Source organism: Vulpes vulpes, chromosome 3, assembly GCF_048418805.1.
Source record: "Vulpes vulpes isolate BD-2025 chromosome 3, VulVul3, whole genome shotgun sequence".
NCBI lineage: Eukaryota > Metazoa > Chordata > Mammalia > Carnivora > Canidae > Vulpes > Vulpes vulpes.
In genome coordinates, this window is record NC_132782.1 from 108,057,492 (window position 1) to 108,076,731 (window position 19,240).

The 19,240-nt window shown below is 47.1% G+C and overlaps 1 protein-coding gene across 2 annotated transcripts in view; it reads right to left on the reverse strand.

Moving 5' to 3' along the window:
* The window catches only part of HAPSTR1 (HUWE1 associated protein modifying stress responses), a 28,148-nt gene extending 11,022 nt beyond the window's left edge, over window positions 1–17,126 (reverse strand). The window contains exons 1-4 of one of the 2 annotated variants that reach the window (XM_072753879.1): window positions 16,402–17,126; window positions 15,852–15,924; window positions 15,093–15,173; window positions 3,991–4,266 (exon numbers count right to left, since the gene is read on the reverse strand). In XM_072753879.1, coding sequence (XP_072609980.1) covers window positions 3,991–4,266; window positions 15,093–15,173; window positions 15,852–15,924; window positions 16,402–16,500 — 529 coding nt within the window. In that variant the 5' untranslated portion in view covers window positions 16,501–17,126. Of the gene's footprint in view, window positions 1–3,990; window positions 4,267–15,092; window positions 15,174–15,851 lie in introns of both variants that reach the window. The other variant, XM_072753878.1, reaches the window with a different exon arrangement.
* Window positions 17,127–19,240: the final 2,114 nt, after the last annotated feature.

The window sequence follows — 19,240 nt, forward strand, 5'->3', positions numbered from 1 at the left end:
ACAGACCTCAGAACGCTGTTCACCTCAGGACATACCCACATCAGGTTCTCTCTGCCAGGTTCTGTGAAAGCCAGGAGCTTTAAGACAAGGCCCTGCCCTCAGGGAGCCCCAATCCATTTGTGGGGATAGCCACAGAAACAAAGCCTAAGGGGAGACCATCAAGCCAGGCTTCAGAAGGGAGAACTGGAAGAAAGTTTTGTTTTGGAAGAGGCGCTTGATCAGTCTTTAGGTATGAGAAGGTAGGGGGATAGAACTGGGATAGAGTATAGAGATATTCCTTAGAGCACAGTATGGTTAAGGTACCTGGGCCAAGGTCAAGACCCAGTCAGAAGGGCTTCGCAATGCCATGCTAAGTTCTGACTTCAACAAACTATTAGCTGTAAACGAAAGTTGTTTTTCATTGAAGTGACAAGATCGAAAAAGACTACTACTCCAGTGGCCCCAGGAAACAAGGCCTGAAGACTGGTTCACCTCAGGGCCAGGAAGCATGAGCAGAAAGGAGATTATTCCAAGAGAACAGGGCTCACCTCTCCCAAAGAGCCTTCTTTCTCTCAGCACACAGCCAGGCTGCACAGTAAAATGTCCCTTTCTGCCCCTAGATTGTTTTACACATACCACATTCATGATATTAAAATAAATCATCAAAGTATGTGTTGGCCTCAACAGAAATGGAAGCACTAGCTCTTCATTGATACATTCCCAGAGACAGCACAGAATCTGCCATGTATGTATTTGAATGGCTCAATGAGGAAAAGACAGGCACCTGCAGTGGGCCCCGAAGGGAAAGAAGGGGAGTCCCGTGTGAAACCCTGTGTGAGACGGATGCCTGCGGGGATGCTGGAGAGTGGAAGTCCGCCAGAGGACACTGGAGGACAGCACCCGCAGCCAGAGACAGGGATTAAACTCCAAGTATGGGGTCCTGCAGGAGGAGGCTAGGGCTCAAGACCTGGGGAGTGTAACCGAAGTCAGTGAAAGAGCCTGAGGAAAGATGAGAGGCTGAAAGAGCATACAAAGGAAAGCAAGGCCCCAAATGAGAAAGGATGCCTAAAAAGGCATCATCAGAAAGGGAGACGGAGAACCACAAAATGGTCCAGAAGATTTTAGGTCCATCTAAAATCTGCTACATTAAAAACAAGGTGGCAGGTAAGAATTCAGCACTTGGTAACCGCTTGGTGTTCTTATTTTAAGACAAGAATTAACGAGGCAAGGATAAAAAAAATCAGCTTAGTGCATGCTTATGTCTTTTTCTCTGACTTCTTGGGGAGTTTAATATCCAGATAACTAGATTCCATGGTACACAGGGGGAAAAAAGCAACCTATACCGCAGACCAGTGCCAAAATAAAGCAACAGATTATATTTTATAAGCCTCAGTAACCAACAGATTTGACTGAAATTGTTTGACAACTATTAATGTATGTATGACTGAAATTGTGTTGAGTCCGAGGCTGAGGAGGATCTCAGAAGATCTTACTCATTATCAAACCTTCTGTGTCTATGGGAAATAAACACTCTACCAGTATCTTACATGTTTGCCATTTTTCTTCAAATAAAATGCCTATTTTAGGTGTATATAGATGTGTGTGGTATAGGTTGAATATTTAGGAGCTGATGAAGAAAAATTATGCAGAACACTGTCCTCTCATAAAAAGGGATAGGATAATGTGACCTCCTACATTCATGTTTGCTGATTATAAACTAAGAAGTTTGCCTCAAAGTTCTTCATGCAACTCTCTTCCTATCCCCCCCCCACACACTTGGTAGTCCAAAACTTCATGGATTTAGACTCTCTTCCAATGTAGATCCACCTAAGAACTTCAATTGCACTTCAGTAACATTTCACTGATCCAGCTAAGCAATTATATGCAAAACTAAATTCTGACAAGAATGTACCCTACTCAAGATGTCACCATATACATTTTTAGAATCATTTTTAGAATCATCTGCACAGTTTTCACTTCAATTTACAGACTATCCAATTAACTCAGATTATGAGGACACTGTTACAAAGTTGGTCATTAATCTGCCTTACAATTTAGTGAACAATGCTCTATCACTAGAAATCATTCAAATAACTCAAACCAGACTAGCATTTTCCTCAATACATTGACGTTCTCTAAAACCACGACAGCACAAAACTCAGTGTAATTTATGTTCTATATACTCTTTCAAGGGGCCATATTACTTGACCACAACAGTGTTTTAACTAAAAATCTCAGTGTAGGAACCTCAGGAGTACAAAGAATCTCCAGTATATCCTGGACTGGCACTACTTGTTAAGTCTATTGAAGAGAAAGATTACTTTTTCTACATAGCTTTATAATTAAACTTTCTCAAACTTCACAATTTAAATGTAAATCAAGATCATAAATAGTCTATTCTTAAAACTATATTACTAAAACTCCAAAAATTCAGGATAATAACAAATCACAAGCTTATCAGTCAAAAAAAAGGGGGCGGGGGGGAGTTGGTGGAGAGAAGACCTGGCCCTTTTTACAACATATATAACTACACTAAGATTTTATAACAGGAGTGGCATTTCTAAGACTTAAAACTATCTTCTAAAGTGTAGTATAAAATAGAAAAAAGAAACTTTAATGAGAGAGGTATGGAATGAATCTTAAATGCACTTGACGAGAAGGAAAATCAGAATGCTTAGAGACAACCACATCCCAACCCAACCGTGCTTGGACAGGCCAGTTACCTGACACTACACACGCTTCCAGTTATTTGTTCCAAACTTAATGGTAAAAGATGTGAACTCTGTAACCGAGTAAGAACACATCAACCTCATTTTTGCCGGAGTTTAACAAGTTCTAATGGCATTGACTATTCCCTGCATTAGAAACAGCCAGCTGTCTTAAGTACACATAGGAGGGACTTCTTGCAATAAATGCTAGCATTTTTAACTTATCAAACTGTCAGGAGGAAAAAAACACTTCTTCCAACCCCATGTTCTGATTAGGGTTTTAGGTAAAGAATCAAGGTCTGCCAGAGAGAACAAGAATCTGTACAAGCATTAAAGCTTCAAAGATATAGAAGCTCTGTGCATATATATCCCATCTTTTTAATACCAGATTACTTAGTGTTTAGATGACCCTATACTATGGCCCAGGAATGTTCCGTCAAGGCCTCCTAACCCAACTAATTACTTCTCTCCTCTTAGTCACCTGCACCATCCATGTTTTCTGTTCAGTTCCAACTAAGTCTCATTACTTTGTTGTTATTTTTACAGCAGTATTAAATGTCATGTAAGTACCTCTCCCACCTCTACTTGTAAATCTGTATTAGAGAGGGACGAACAACAGACTTGTTGACTACACATGCCCAAGGCTTCTCCAATAATACATAAAGCCCTTAAACAAGAAGGCCTTCTTATGGCAGATCTGGCCTGGGAGATGGTGATGGACTGTCCTGACAGTCCTATCAAAACAAGGACCTAAGGGACAACAGACGTAAAGAAAAGTCGCTTATTCTTTACATCTATCCATTCCCTCTTGGGTCATCAACTCTCATTCTTTACAGGCACACTCAATAACTGAGTGTCAATGGGAGTTCCCACAAGAACCGCTTGCTCAACAACTATGGTGCCTCACCTGCCTGCCACTGACGAGGCTATCTGGGCAGTCAGAAACTAACAGAATTCTTAAGACATAAGAACTTCCTCTTTGACTCAAAATATCAAGAAAACATGTACAATAGTAAGTATAAAGCAGTAAGGTCTAATCAATGTTGCAAAAGATTCTGTTATTGTGACACCGATAAGCTCAAACTAGCCTTCTAAAAACATTTTTTAGGATGGGCTAGCTAACATTCAAAAATCGCCCACATAAATTCTTAGCTTACATTCTACTTAAACATTTCTAGAGCACGTAGTTACTGTATTAGACAAAACACAGACAATATATCTGGACCTAAATCTAAATGTGAAAATGGGTCCACAGGCACACTCTTAACCATTTTTCCAAAGAAATATGTTTAAACGGCTTTACCATGCAGAGCTATGGCTTCCCGGAAGGGTTGCAAATCAGTCTCTACAGATGAGCTAGTTTCCGTTGAAGTAGCTCGGTTAGGGGACACTACAGTCAGTCTTGGGGGAGCTCTAGAGTTTCGTGGTGGAGGAACTTTTCCACACAGGAAGCTGATCAAATCTTCTCTACGAATAGTTCTTCTGCGCTTTTTAACCCAAGCCAACACATCCTTATTGCGTCGCTGATAGCCAATCTGAATTCCAATATCAAAACTTCGCTGATGAGTATCCACGCTTTCTGTTAGAAAAAGAGAAGAAAAAAGATACATGATGATCAGTGGAGCCACCCTGCATTCTCTTCTAAAAGAAAATCATTTTACAAGTTAACCAAAATGTATAGGGTTCTGTACCTCATCCGTATTTGAAATGTTATACATGGCATTTAGTCTTAATGGCCTAAATTCAGAGTTAACACATCACATAGTCTTAAAGCGTCTGCCTCATTCTTAAATTATAATTTAATTATTTTTTAGGTTTATTTAAATAATCTCTACACCCAAGGTGGGGCTTGAACTCACGATCCCAAGAGCAAGAGCCACATGCTCTTCTGAATGAGCCAGCTGGATGCCTTACAAAAACAGTAATTTTGAATAGAAAGCAGGACTACTTTGTTAGCCAAGTTACCATTTTTAAAATGCTAATTATCCCTTAAAAATCTTGCTAAACAAAAAAAATAAGTAAAATAAAAAAATAAAAATCTTGCTAAACATAATCTAATTAAGCCAGCCTGTTTAGTAATACTAATGATGGGTAAATTATTAAATGTGTATTAGTACTACACTCCACAAACAGTAGTTAGGAACACTTTGAGGAGCACCTGGCTTGCTCAGTGGCAGAAATGCATCTCTTGATTTTGGGGTCATGAGTTAGAGCCCCACAATGGGCATAGAGATTGCTTATGTAAATAAAAAGAAGACCTTGAAAATGGTACTGGGGTCCCCCAATGCAATGAGGAAATAGGAACTAAGCACTGAGCAACTCAAGCAAGGTCACAGAATACATACAAGAGCTGGTATTTTGCTCCAGAGTCAGTATTTCTTAACCACTGAGCTCTATCACCTTCACAAAAGATAATTTTTACAATTAATTCTAAGTAGGAACATATTTCAACAGATGACTAAACATTACAGATTGATCACTCAGGCCACGTGCATTTGCCACGTGCATTTTCGGGATGCGCTCCTCCCAAAAGGTTCAGCACCAAGATGTGGGAACACAATGAAGGCAGAAGCAAACATTTTAGAAATCAGGAGGAAAAATTAATTGACTACTTCAACACCAAACCAAAGAGCACAGTACAAATAGAAAAGGCTTCATTCACTTCCTTAGGTATACTCTTTCTGCTTCTAGTTCCCAACAGTTTCCCATAATTCAATTCCCAAAAAGACCTTGCCTCAAAAATCTCAGACTGGCCTCCCAGTCTCCCTGTAAAAAAAATACTACCCATGTATACTGAACCCAAGTTTTCAATAAATGACCCCTGACCTACTGGGAAATTCAAGTCCACTGCCATCTACTTTTAGTTTAATTGCCAGGCTTGCAGAAACTCACAAGTATACCTTTAATGACATTAAAGAAGACGGTTCCTTTATCTCTGGGCCTTTTATAAGAACAAGAATTCTTTGGTAGTGCAAAGAATCATTCTACTTCTTTTCTTGGCCATGATTTCTTAATTCCTTGCCTAAAACATCTAAATCAGGGATGCCTGGGTGGCTCAGGGCGTGATCCCGGGGTTTCTGGATCCAGAGGAGTCCATGGCTCTCCATGAGAGTCAGGCTCTCCATGGGGAGCCTGCTTCTCCCTCTGCCTACGTCTCTGCCTGTCTCTCATGAATACAATAAATAAATTTTTTTAAAAATCTGGGCAGCCTGGGTGGCTCAGTGGTTTAGCGCTACCTTCAGGCCAGGGCATGATCCTGGAGACCCGGGATGGAGTCCCACATCAGGCTGCCTGCATGGAGCCTGCTTCTCCCTCCATCTGTGTCTCTGCCTCTCTCTCTCTCTGATGAATAAGTAAAATCTTAAAAAAAAAAAAAAAAAAGTAAAAAAAAACTCCATCAAGAGACTCTGAAGGGACAGCAATAACCAATAAAGAACTGTGTTCCAGAAAGAAAACAACAATCCAATAGAGACCCCTGAGCTGCACGAAGGTGCATTATTCAATAAGACTGCAAGAGGACAAGAGTAGAACTTTATTTATCACAAAGCCTATTCCTTAGATGATCAGTCCTTACTGCTAAAAAATGTTCCAAGCCAAAAAAATGGAAGTTATCCAGAGGAGCACTCTTAAAAATAGTCCACTCCATCACAACTTTGAGAAGCAGATTATTCTTTTTTGAAAGATATAAAAAGCAGCTTGGGAATGAAGTAATTTCTCTAGTGTCTTATTACTAGAACAATGGCCACGTTACAATGTGATAAGGCTTCTGATTTCACATTTCACCATAAACAAAGCAAGTGTGAACTCCATTTTTTTTTTCTTTGTGAATTCCATTTTAAATATAAGTAACACTGGGGCACCCTAGGTGGCTCAACTGGTGAAGTCCACTGCTGCCTTAGCTCAGGTCATGAATCTCAAGAGTCTGTGCTCAGTGGGGAGTCGGCTTCGTCCTCTCCCTCTCCCCACCCCCCATTTGTGCTCCTCTTCTCACTTTCTCAAATATTTTTTTAAAAAGGTAGATAACAGGGATCCCTGGGTGGCGCAGCGGTTTGGCGCCTGCCTCTGGCCCGGGGCGCGATCCTGGAGACCCGGGATCGAATCCCACGTCGGGCTCCCGGTGCATGGAGCCTGCTTCTCCCTCTGCCTATGTCTCTGCTTCTCTCTCTCTCACTGTGTGCCTATCATAAAATGGATAAAATTTAAAAAAAAAAAAAAAAAAAAAAAAAAAGGTAGATAACATGTATGAATATAAATCTTTCCAGTCTCTTAAAGACTTAGAGAACGCCAACCTGAAGTAGATAAACTTTTAATATGACCTTGGTAAAAGCTGTATCTAGAAGAGGGATTCTGAAAGAGCTGGAAGCATTTTAAGAGAAACCAAAACTGAGCAAAACCTAAGGCTATCCCACAGAAAGCCTAGCACCACAGAAAGAAATGTGAAGTGTGAACCTCGAAGCAACCAGGTTTCTACAAACCTGCTCTACCTAAAAGAACTGTTCCATTCAAACTCACATAAGTGGAGACATGGGTTTCAAACAGAATGACCATGGTAACTATTTTTCAAGAACCAAATGGAAGTAAGGCCCAGAACTAAAAGTACAGAAGGGAAATGCTGGAAGCATAAAAGGAACAAGAAACAAGAAACAAGTCTGACGCTGGCTAGCACAGTGCAAAGCAGGATGAAGCAAACATGTAAATGCACACCTGGGAAACCTGACAGCAAAATCTTCTCCCTCAACCAGATACAAAACTTAAGAGCCAGTGGCAACTCGGTGGCTCAGTCAGTTAAGTGTCTGCCTTCAGCTCAGTTCATGATCCCAGGACCTGCCACTCCACCATTTGTGCCCCCTCTCTGTCAAATAATTAGAATCTTTAAAAATACAAAAATCTCCAGAGCCAAAGAGAGGGGACCACCTGAGGTGATTATTAAAAAACTGACAACCCAGGGAAGAAAGTTGGTACATTTTGGTTTGTTTTGACTGGAGGACACAGTCCCAAAAATCAGATGTGCGAGGGCCTGAGGCTTTTTTTTTTTAAGATTTTATTTATTCATTCATGAGAGACAGAAAGACAGGCAGAGGGAGGAGCAGGCTCCATGCAGGATCCCTCCCGGGACTCCAGGATCATGCCCTGGGCCAAAGGTAGGCAGACAACCAATGCTGAGCCACCCAGGCGCGTCCCTGAGGCTTTCTTTTTAAAGCAGGCTCCACGCCCCAAGGTGGGGCTTGACCTCATGACCTTGAAATCAAGAGTCATAGGCTCTACTGACTGAAGCCAGCCAAGTGCCCCAAGGGAGGGCGATGCTTCAATCACAGATTTGAACAAAGTTGGAAAATGCAATATTCACTGGCTTAGATGAAAGACTTACCTAAGTAAGTTGTGACCTGACGCAACTAAAAAAAACTCTCTTTCACATAACTGACCAATCATTTCACCTCAAATTCTGAGCAAGTCTCAACATCAGAATCAACCAAGAACAAACTAAATATCAGGCATTCCACAAACACCGACTTTTACAGATTAGAAGGTACAGGAAGAGAAAAGCAGATACGACATTTAACATATTCAGGTACCTGCTGCTATTGCACTGCCTGAGCGTAATTTGGTTTTATACCATTAACAGCATATCCTGAAAGCCAAACCCAATTACCTTACCACCCAGATTAATCCAATCTCAGTTATTTCCCTAAACAGAAAATCTTATGTTGACACTAAAGGATTTCAAATAAAGTCCTTGTATGTTTAGGACTTTAAACAGTTACTTGGGGGACGCCTGGGTGGCTCAGTGGTTGAGCATCTGCCTTTGGCTCAGGGCGTGATCCTGGGGTCCCGGGAGGGATCCAGGGAGGGATCCACATCGGGCTCCTTGCTGGGAGCCTGCTTCTCCCCTGTGTCTCTGCCTCTGTCTCTCTCTACCCGTATCTATCAAAAATGAATAAATAAAATCTTTTTAAGAAAATAAGTTACTTGGTTGGAAATAAAATCCTCCTATCATACTCTGAACTAAACAGGAGAGATGTGAATACTTATTGGAGAATCTCAGGCATGATAAGGCTAAATTTTAGTGTAATCACAGGCTGATTTAGTGAGCAGCAGCACAATAAACATGCACAATGATGGCTTTCTGAAGGCTCTCAGCCAAAGACTGCTGTGAAAACAATCTGAACCTTGACAAAGACACATCCAAATTCTAGAAAAGCAAAGCACAGAAACTGTGGGGACAGTCTTAACGTCCAAAACTATTTTACTGAAGCCAAAGCCACTATTTTATACTGAAGCCAAAGCCACTGGGCCATAAGCTCGAAGGTTAGGCAAACCTCAAGGGCATCAAAATGTCAATCTAACCTTTAAATACAACACATTCATTTCCTTATTCAAGAAAGAAACTGATGCAGACAAGTTAGAGTAGATATCCCACGTTTCCTATGTTTTTAAAAAACTGTTTTTATATAAGCAGCTGGAATGGAATTCCAGATTTTTAGAAGTCTAATCCTCTCACCACTGACAAGGGACAACAGACAGGCACAGAATCACCTGATTTCTGAGATGAAGACCAAATACAGAGCTTTCTTACATGATACACAAGACGAGATTAATCCAATTTCGCTGTTTACAGCTTTTTGATACTCACAGACCTTATGTGAGTCCAGAGCAGACATCCCAACTTCTTAAACAAGGAACTAGAACTGAGGCTCAAAGGGCCTTGCCCGAAGTTAGGTTAAGTGACAGTTCCTTCTACAACACAGTTCTTCCCAAACAAATGAGAAACCATCTCCCATCCTCCTTACAGGACCTATAAATTGTAAGAGCACATTGCTAGATCAAAGCAGCATCTCCAAAGAATAATACCAACAACTACAAAATACTTGAACTTAGAAATTCAATCTGCACTAACTAGTCATCCAGTCTATGCGGAGAAGTATTAACAATGTTCCATTAAAAACAAAGATCTGAATTGTAGGCAAAATAAAACCACTTTCCAACTATTTGCAGAAAACGATTCAAGTACTCTCAAGTACTCCCCGACAAAGCAAGTACCCGAAAATGGGCACCAACTTCTAGCTCCTTAGGTAATTACTTTATTTTCACCTAGCACACACAACAAAGGACAAGAGCCAGGGAAGAACTGTAGCAACCCAATATGCTTGGCATCCAATCCTCACCCTCCCTCTCCTAAACGTACACCAAGTTTGTTTGGATAGCTCTGGGGTGAGCTTCCTCCACATTCACTCAAAAGGGTGGAACGTGTGGTTTAGTTAATCTTATCTGCATAGCCCCAAACAGTGGCTATGATACCTGTTCTGAGTAGGCATGTGACCCAATTCTGGCCAAGAGACTATGGAAGTCATTTGCTGGTAGTTCCTGGAAGAGCAGCAACCAGGCTCTTCGAAGTGTCAGCAAGTGACCCTAAGACGCAAGTTGCCAACGTACTGAAACAAATCCCAAAGCAAAGCTCATACATGCACGTGCATGTGTGCGCACACAGCACGGAGAGCTATAGAGGAGGACAGTTTGAACCACTGAATTCAGTCAATCCTATCCTCGACCTTTAAGTTAGACAGGAACCAGTCCGTGTTCAAATCACTGAGGCCTGTCTGACTTACCTGCCATCAAAACATCCTTTACAGAAAAGTTATACAGAAGAAAACGATTGTCTTCCATAAGAATTCACAATCTATAAACGATGCTGTGAATGACAGAGGCCACTGCTCCTTATGGTACAAATTAAAGAATACAACTTAAGACCCAGGGTTTCTAATTGTAATCCATACTAAGGTGTTTAGAACAAAGTCTCAAAGCTCAGTAATGTTTTTTTTACAGGAGTCACAAACCCGCTGCAGAAAATCAGATTTTAAGGCGATGAAATTCCACTATTTGTCTCAAGTGGAACACACCTTTTCTGAACATTCATTTCTATGTCTCTCACTCCCCATAGGGCCCACGAATTTTCAGTATATCCTGCTCAGTTTCACTTTACATACAGGTCTGAGATGGCCACAATGAAGTGAGACAGCAGGTCATGAAGGGAACTGGCATCAAGAGATCCCAGAAATAAGGACTGAAAGGGCATCATACCATCTTTCTCACCTGTCAACTCTATTTAAAGTTAGCCCTCTTAGGGAAGCACGAAGAAGGAAAGCACCACACTACAAAGCCTGTTTCAACACAAGAAACAATGCGAAGACAAAACATAATCTAGGATTGCTTCCCTTTATCTTAGGGACTGCCCATGGCCAGAAACACCTGGAAAACAACTTCAACCACAGCAAGGTAAGCCCTTGGACTATTCACCAGACCCAGCACTCAACTCAGACCTTGCTCTCTAAGGTGGGGTAACTTCTCCCCAGTCCTGTCAGAGAGAATGAAGGAGCACCGTGGTGCAGTATCATGCTCCATTATAGGCCTCCACAACCACCCACAGCTCAGTCACGACAGACCAAAACCAGAGAACTCATACAACCTAGGAGGAGATGCCATTCTAACAATGCTGGCCTTCTTCAAGCACTGCCAGAGTACAGATGATCCCTGGGCACGTAATGCTCGCAAAGAGACCCGGAAACATTCTTCACACAAATCTCAAGAGAAAGCCCTCAATACACGTGGTAGTACTCAGCCTGAAACGGAGGTTTCAAATGCAGATTTTAACAGTAGACACAGGGGTGTCTGGCTGGTTCAGTTGGCAAAGCTTGTGATTCTTGATCTCAGGGTCAGGAGTTCAAATCCCACAGTTCAAATCCCACATTGAATGTAGAGCTATTCAAAAAAATTAAATAAAAACAAAGACATGTTCACAAATATTAGTAATTTAAAATGGAGGCAAAGATGGGGACAGCTGGGTGGCTCAGTGGTTGAGCGTCTGCCTTTGGCTCAGGGCGTGATCCTGAGAGTCCCGGGAAGAGTCCCGGGATCCAGTCCCACATCAGGCTCCCTGCAGGGAGCCTGCTTCTCCCCCAGCCTGTGTCTCTGCCTCTCTCTGGGTCTCTCTCATGAATAAATAAAATTTATTAGATAAATAAATAACAAAGAGGAGGCAAAGAAATGGAACTTAGCATAAAACAAAAGTCAAACCAGAAAAAAAAAAAAATAAGAAACCTGAAAGAACCATTAGGGAAGTGCTGAGAAGTGACCTGCGGGGTCCGCTCAAGTGCTGGCTTAAGGACACTGCTAAAGAGCTAAGGCGGCACCACCACCCAGCTCAGGCTGACCACTGGGCTTCCTAGGATAACCTTATGCCAGAAGACAACCACCAGTCCAACCTCTGTTCTGAACAAGGAACCCCAAGAAGAAAAAAGTTAGCATTAAATAAGGAGAATAATTTCCTAAGGAGTCAGGACACAGCAATTACAACTGGCACCCGAGGAAAATGCAAGGAGGGGGCTTTAAGAAGCAAACCACTGTGTGACCAAGTATTTCCCAGGTAAGCATGAATCCAGGGCTAGTAACTTCTCACCCTCTCTTCAACTGCACGTATCAAAAAATATACCAGGCCAGGAATAGAACATAAACTGAAAACTAAACACACACACACACACACACACACACACACACACACACACCACACCACCCAATCAAGGGAGAAACAAGAACCAGCAACCAAGACTTTTTCCTCCCCTTTCCAAAAGAGCATACCAAAGTCTGGCCCTACAACAGGGAGTAGAAGGAACCACACACACTCCATTTTGCTGAATTCTGTCCACACTGAGAGGACAACTCACTCTCCTCTGAATCCTTCCAGCCAAACCATGCGAGTATTTGATTTCTCAAAAGCCCATGAGCAATCAAAAGGGGCCATCAGCCAGGCTTTTTTTTTTTACCTCCATTCTGAACTTCCCATGTGTGCCTATTAAGAGTCATCAAGAACCTGATAAAAGTGCCAACCTCTTCCCAGCCTGCAAAATAAGCCATTTTTAGCTTACCAGGTAAGTGTTTAATCAGACAAGATACAGAAGCACTGCCCACCTCAAGAGATCTCTCCCAATCTCCCCCCTTATAAATTACATCTAAATATTTAACCGGAGCTACGAAAAATCGTTTAGATTTACCGCTACTTAATGCTACACACACTAGTGACAGTAGCACTCTAACTAATTGTACTGGTTCTATTTAAGGTATCTAATTATTCCTACAGCTGTAGTTCTGTTCTCCAAAGGCTTCACCCCAAAAAAGAGGAATGTGAGGATCTGCAGAGCATTATCTCCTCTCCTTCAATCAGGTAAGAGTATGTTGCTACGCTACCAAATTCCACAAACCACAATTTACCTTTCCTGCCAGGTATTAAAAAAGGATACTATTTACTTTTACAAAAACAGGGTATAAGATAAAGCCAGTTCTGACACTCTAGCACACCTGCAGTAACAAGAACAGCGTGTGATTTTTCATTTTTTAAAAAAATGAATGTTCCCTCTCATTAAATTTTCTGAGCAAAGAAAGTGAATTATAAAAAGCAATTTCAAATCAAGCAATCCAATTTGGGATTTTTTGCGAGTTCAGTTTCTGAACCCATCTTCTTATACGCAGCGCTACACAAAACTGTCTGCTTTAGTCAAGAAACATTATAACACTACATAGCAGCACCAAAAACCAACAGAAAATCTGAACCACATTCATATTTCTGTACGGCCTTAATGAAAGAGAGGCATACAGAAGACACCAAAAATGGTGCCATCCCCATCCCCTTCAAGCAAAAAGCAACTGCAACAAACAAATTTAGCACCCCCCCACACACAACAGAAAGCTACTCAGATGAGGAAAAAAAAAAAAAAAAAAGACTGGGGTGGGGGAGAGGGCCAGAATAGAATGGACACTGAACTGCTCATCAACACGCACAGCATGAACTCCACGGATCAATCTCTAAAACATGGGAAGCGGATGAAGCCAGGGACAAAAGGTTGTGCCGTAAGGCTCTATTCATGACCTTATGGAAATGGGAAGCCGTACATATGGCAACCAGACCAGTGGTGCCAGGAGCTTGGGTTGAGCTGGAGGTAGATGCTCTGCCTTTACAGTACAGTACACATTTGTCAAATTCAAGTTATGATTGTTACAAGGGTGATTACACAGTATCCAAATTATACTCCCAAGAAATCGTCTTTAAAACATGTTTTAAGTACTATTTCAAAATTCTATGGCTAAAACCAAGAGCCATTCCAAATAATGCTGAAGACCCTCAAACAGTGACAGATGTTAAAATTTGCTTGAGTCAAAATTTGAGGAACTCGGCTACATAAAATCAGAGTTGACCACTGGGGCACCATCTGTGTTTCCCTTTTCTCGCAGGCCTAGACTGAGTTCCTCCTTCTCTAAAATCAACATTCTATTCACTGGCTTCAGCGAACGTTTTCAAATTACTGTCCCAAAAAACTGCAAATTCTACCCAGGACATCTCACAATAAGGGATACTTTCCCTATAAAATGCCGCCATCATTTGCACGTTCTTATGCAAAAGAAAGAATCTGAGAACCAAGTTGCTTCCCCAGCCCGTGTTTCAACCCGTTTTGATTAATTCCGAAACGCACAAAGTCCATTACTGCTATGCGCAGCTTTCTCCACCTCTAAAAGTGTTTAATTACATTTTTACTAAGATTAAGAGTCAAATTAAAATCCTTTCTCCATAGAAACCTTGCCCCAAAGAACATCAAATCCAAATCCTGAAAAATCTTCAAAATCACAGAGACCCCAAATCTAAAGCCGTGGATTCTGACAGAGCACGCAGTCAACGTGCGTTTACTTACAGATCTTCAGGTCATGGGGAAGGGAGGGGATCCAGAAAAACACTACCACAGAACACAAATCTACCAACGCAAACTCTGATCACACGTTTCCTGCCAACGATACGCGGTCAGATATGCGGTAGTTCTGAAAGCAAATATTTGAAGCTGCTGGGGAAGAGCAGTATGTCAACGTGCGCACGGACTATTCCCAGCAGCTAAGTTTCCGACACCCTTAGGCGCTACGCTAGCGCCTGGGTCTGAGCTGCCTGGCTCGCGCCTCTCCTCCGGAGGCTGGAGGGTGGCACGTCAAGTCCTCTGCTCCCTGGGGGCCCCCACTCTCCCTCTCCTCCCCTCAGCTCAGGGCTTCCCAACCTCCGCACTGCCGACATTGGGGGCGGAGCGCCCGGTCCCACGCAGGGCAGCGCCTTCAGGAGCCCCCACCACCACCCCCCGCCCGTGCCAAACGTGCCCGCGGGAGGCGGGAACCGGGTCCAACGCCCCCCCGCCCCTCCCCCACGGCTGAGCAGCAGGCACCTGGCGGCCCAGCAGCACGGTCCTGCGGGCACCGCGCACCGCGCACCGCGCACCGCCAGGGCTGCGCAGGCCCGCGCGGGGGGACAACCACCCTGAGCACGCGGGGCCCAGGCCCTGGCGCGGCCGCCCTTCCCCGCCGCCGCCGCAAGGTGATCTTTACCTTTGTAGAGGTTGGTGACGGCGGTGGCCGCGTTTTGGAAGGGGACCCAGAGAGAAAGTCCTGGCTGCTGACACACTCGGTCTGAAAGAGCGGGGGGAGGCCAGACACACACACACACACACACACACACGAGAAACACAAAAGACACACACAGAGAGACAGAGAGACGGAGATGTTACTCGCGTCAGGGACTCCGGAACGGCCATATTAGGTTTCGCCATTTTGTCCCCGGGCTTCGGGATCCCTCAGTCTGTGGGGGGGGGAGGGGCGGCGGGAAGGGGGTCGCTCCCGGAGGAGCAGCCCCGGGCCCGCCCGCCGCCGCCGCCGCCGCCGAGGGAGGCGCCCCCTGTCAGTCCCCGCCCCGAGGCCGGCTCCGGGCACAATGGGCCGGCCCCGCAGCCTCCCTTCGCCATTTTGTGAGCGGAGGCCCCTCCCCTGCCCTCCCGGCCCGGGGGCGCCGGCTGCCGCGCCGCAGCCGCGGGCGCACCCCGAGAGCGGCCCCACCGAGGGGGCGCCCCCCGCCGCCCGGCCAGCGCCGCCGCCCCGCCCCCCGGCCGCCATCTTGTGGGGAGGGGGCGCCGGGGCGGCGGCGGCGGCGGCGGCGGGGCGGGCGGCGCGGCGGCTGCCCGGCGGCAGGGGCGGCCGCGCTCGGGGTCCCCGCCGGCCGGCTGGCCCCGGGGCGGCGGCGGCGGCGGCGCGGCGGCGCGGCGGCGCGGCGGGGCGGCGGGGCGGCGGCAAGATGGCGGCGGCGGGCCTCACCTTTGTAGAGCTGGGCCACGGCGGTGGCCGAGTTCTGGAAGAGGTGCCACAGCTTCTGCTGCTTGTGCTCGGGCTGCGCGGCGGCCGCCGCCTCCTCCTGCAGCTCGGGGGGCAGCTGCTCGTCCTGCTCGGCCTCGGCCAGGCACTGCCGCTCCCACTTGGAGAACCAGTGCTCCGGCCCGTGCTCCTGGATCTCGGCCTCGCCCTCCTCCTTCCGCTCCTCCATCCTCCGCGGCCTCCCGCGGCCTCGCCGCCGCCGCCGCCGCGTCCTCCTCAGGCGGGGCGCCCGCGGGAGCGTCGTCGTCGAGCGGCCCGGCGGCGGGGCCCAGCGGCGGCTCCTCGCGGCGGCCCGGGCCTCCTGCACCCCGACGGCCTGCGAGCCCCGCCCCGCGGCCCCGCGCTGTCCGGGACGGCCCCCGCCCCGGGCCTCCCCGCCCCCGGGCCCCGCCGAAGGTCGCCGCCGCCCCGAGCCCGTCTACCGCCCGCCCATGGCGCCGCGGCCCCCGCTCGGGCCGCCGCCGCTGCCCGCCGACCCGCCGCGCAGCCCGGCCTGCGCCGCCGAGCCCACCCCGGAGACTGAGGAGCGTCGTCGTCGCCGCCGCCGTCGACGCCTCTGCGGCTGCTGGTCCCCGCCCTCCCCCGCCCACATGCTGACTGGGGAAGCACCGCCCACCGGCCGCGGCTCCCCCGCCCGATTGGGGCGCGCCCGCTCCGAGGGCCCTCATTGGTCCGATGACACCGGTTCCGCGTGCCGGTCTCGCGACGCCGCGCCGCGATTGGCCCGCCGGCCTGTCTGCCTGACGTAACCAATGGGCGGGGGGACGGAGTGTGTGTCAGGAAGGATGGAAGAGGAGGCGGGGCTGACGGTGGTTGCGTCCGAGCCGACGCGGGCAGGGGGGAGGGGCGGGGGACGAGCGGGACGCATGCGCACTCGCATGCCGCCCCCACCGCGGGGCCCCGAGTCGGGGGCCACGTGACCTGGACCGGGGACCGGAGACCGCGCCCCGCAGGGGCTTTTCGGGCGCTTCCCGGGCCTGGGGGCCGCGACCCGGCGTCGGGGGCGCCAGTCCGCCTGCCGCACCCCTCGGGGCGCCGAGGCCGGAGGCAATGCCCGCTCTCCCGGATGGGCGTCCCGGGAGCGCTCCCCGGAGCCACGTGCTGCCGCCTGCCTCCCGCGCCGGCCCCCGCCTCCCGCTAGCCCGCCCGCGGCGGCTCGGGGCCCCGGGGAGGCGGCCACGCCCGCGGGCGGTGACCCAGCACGGCCGGCCCCGGTGCAGGACGAGGCGCTGCCCCCCGCGGGGCGGGGCGGGGCCGCCTCCTTCCCTGCGCCGACACCGACCCCTTCTCGGCCTCAGGGCCTTTGCACTCACGGCTGTCGCTCTCTCTCACCGGAATCTTCCTCCCCTTCCGTTCTCCGGCTCTGCTCAGGTGTCCTGCAAGCGCACAGTCGTCGTCACGCCGGCTTTGTTAAAGCCGAGCCCTCCGCACTTGTGTTGCCTGCTTGTATCTCTAAGCATCCCCGTGTCACCACCTGAAATGACTCCCTGTCGGCATGTTTACTTACGGGTCCCTTGTCACCGAAAAGAAACTTCTCCGAGGGCAGGATCTTGGCAATCTTCTTCAAAAGATGCACACGTAGGGTTTAGGAAGACAGGCGGTTGGTTGGAGGCCACCGCCGAAAGGACATGCCAGGCAAAAGGAGGGGTGATGGGGGAACCCCAAGTTCTTCGGGCAACCAGAGGGGAGCAGCAGACAGTGCACTTTGTCCATCCGGTATCAGGCACACAGCCTGGGAGTTTGCAGTTTTGTACGAGCGCTGCAAAAGCATCACCTGCTGATTCTATTTATGAAAAGAATTTTTTTTCCAATAATGACTGCAATAGAAAAACATCTGAAAATCTGTTATTTTTATGGCAAAAAGGGCGGGGGGGAGGCACCCGGGTGGGGTGGCCTAGCTAGGCCATGGTGCACAGACAAGAGTCCTGGAAGGGAGAGGCCCCTCCAAGCAGAAGGACATGTGGATTCAGAGCTAAGAGGTGGTTAAGCATGATGCGGGAGTCCAGGGATCCAGCCCTGGGTCTGGGTCCCTGATCTGCGGGGAACCTGCTTCTCCCTCTCCCTCTACAGCTCGCTCTCTCGTTCTTTCTCTCTCAAATAGGTAAATAAAAAAAAACTTTTTTAAAGGAGGTTTAATCTGAATGTATGTGCATAGAGATTTTTCTGAGACCTGCCAAGGTCTGAAATGAGTCTCTCTCCTCCCTCCCTCGCTCTCCCCATCTCTCCCCCACCATAAGAAACACACACACACACAGAGAAATGACTGGACACCAAGCTACTGGTCACTTTCATTCTAAACTGCCCTTTATAAAACCTAAGACACGTTATTACGCATCAATACCTGGTGGGTGCTCAACCTGCAGGAGCTGTGGAATGAGGTTTATCAGGGGCCACTGTGAAAAGCAGCATGTGCCTAAATGCCATGAGGGCAGAAAGTAAGAATCATAAGGAGTATGAAAGGGTACTTCCCAGTGGAAGGAATCATGGAGGGCTTCCTGAGGTAGGAAGCATTTTTGCTAGGCCATGGTGCACAGACAAGACTCCTGGAAGGCAGAGGCCCCTCCAAGCAGAAGGACATGTGGATTCAGAGCTAAGAGGTGGAAAAAGGCTTAAAGAACCAGGAATAATCCAGCTTGACTTTTTTTTTTTTTAATTTCTGGTGTTTATTTTTAAGGATTTTATTTATTTATTCATGAGACACAGAGAGAGAGAGAGGCAGAGACACAGGCAGAGGGAGAAGTAGGCTCTCTGCAGGGAGCATGATGTGGGGACTCAATCTCAGGACCCAGGGATCACACCCTGAGCCAAAGGCTGACGCTCAACCACTGAGCCACCCAGGCACCCCTAATCTGGCTTGATGTGAACCACGTTTTCTTTCTTACTGTTGGTGAGATAGTACCACCTAGCTTGGCTTTGTAAATTTTATAAGCGCTTCCTATCTGAGTGACCTTGGGCAAATTTACTGAGACTCTTTGAGCATCATAAATGAAGTTAGTAATAGAAAGTCCTCAGGTTTGCTTTCAGGATTAAATGAGACTAAATGAGAAAAGGGCTGAGTGCCATATCAGTCCACAAAATTATTCAATAAAGACTAGCACCCTAGGGGCCTGAGAAAGTGCTCCTAGGTTAGCCTCCAACCTTGGAATGGGGAGGTCTGGACAAACCAAAGGGCATATGACGTCTCTCAGCAAAGCTCTGGAAACTTCACTTCAATCCATTTAAAGTAATAGCGTTTGAAGACTCAAGAAAATGTGGGTTAATGTATACTTTCTTCTTCCCTTTTATTTTTTATTTTATTTTATTTTTTTTTTATTTTAAGGAGGCTCCATACC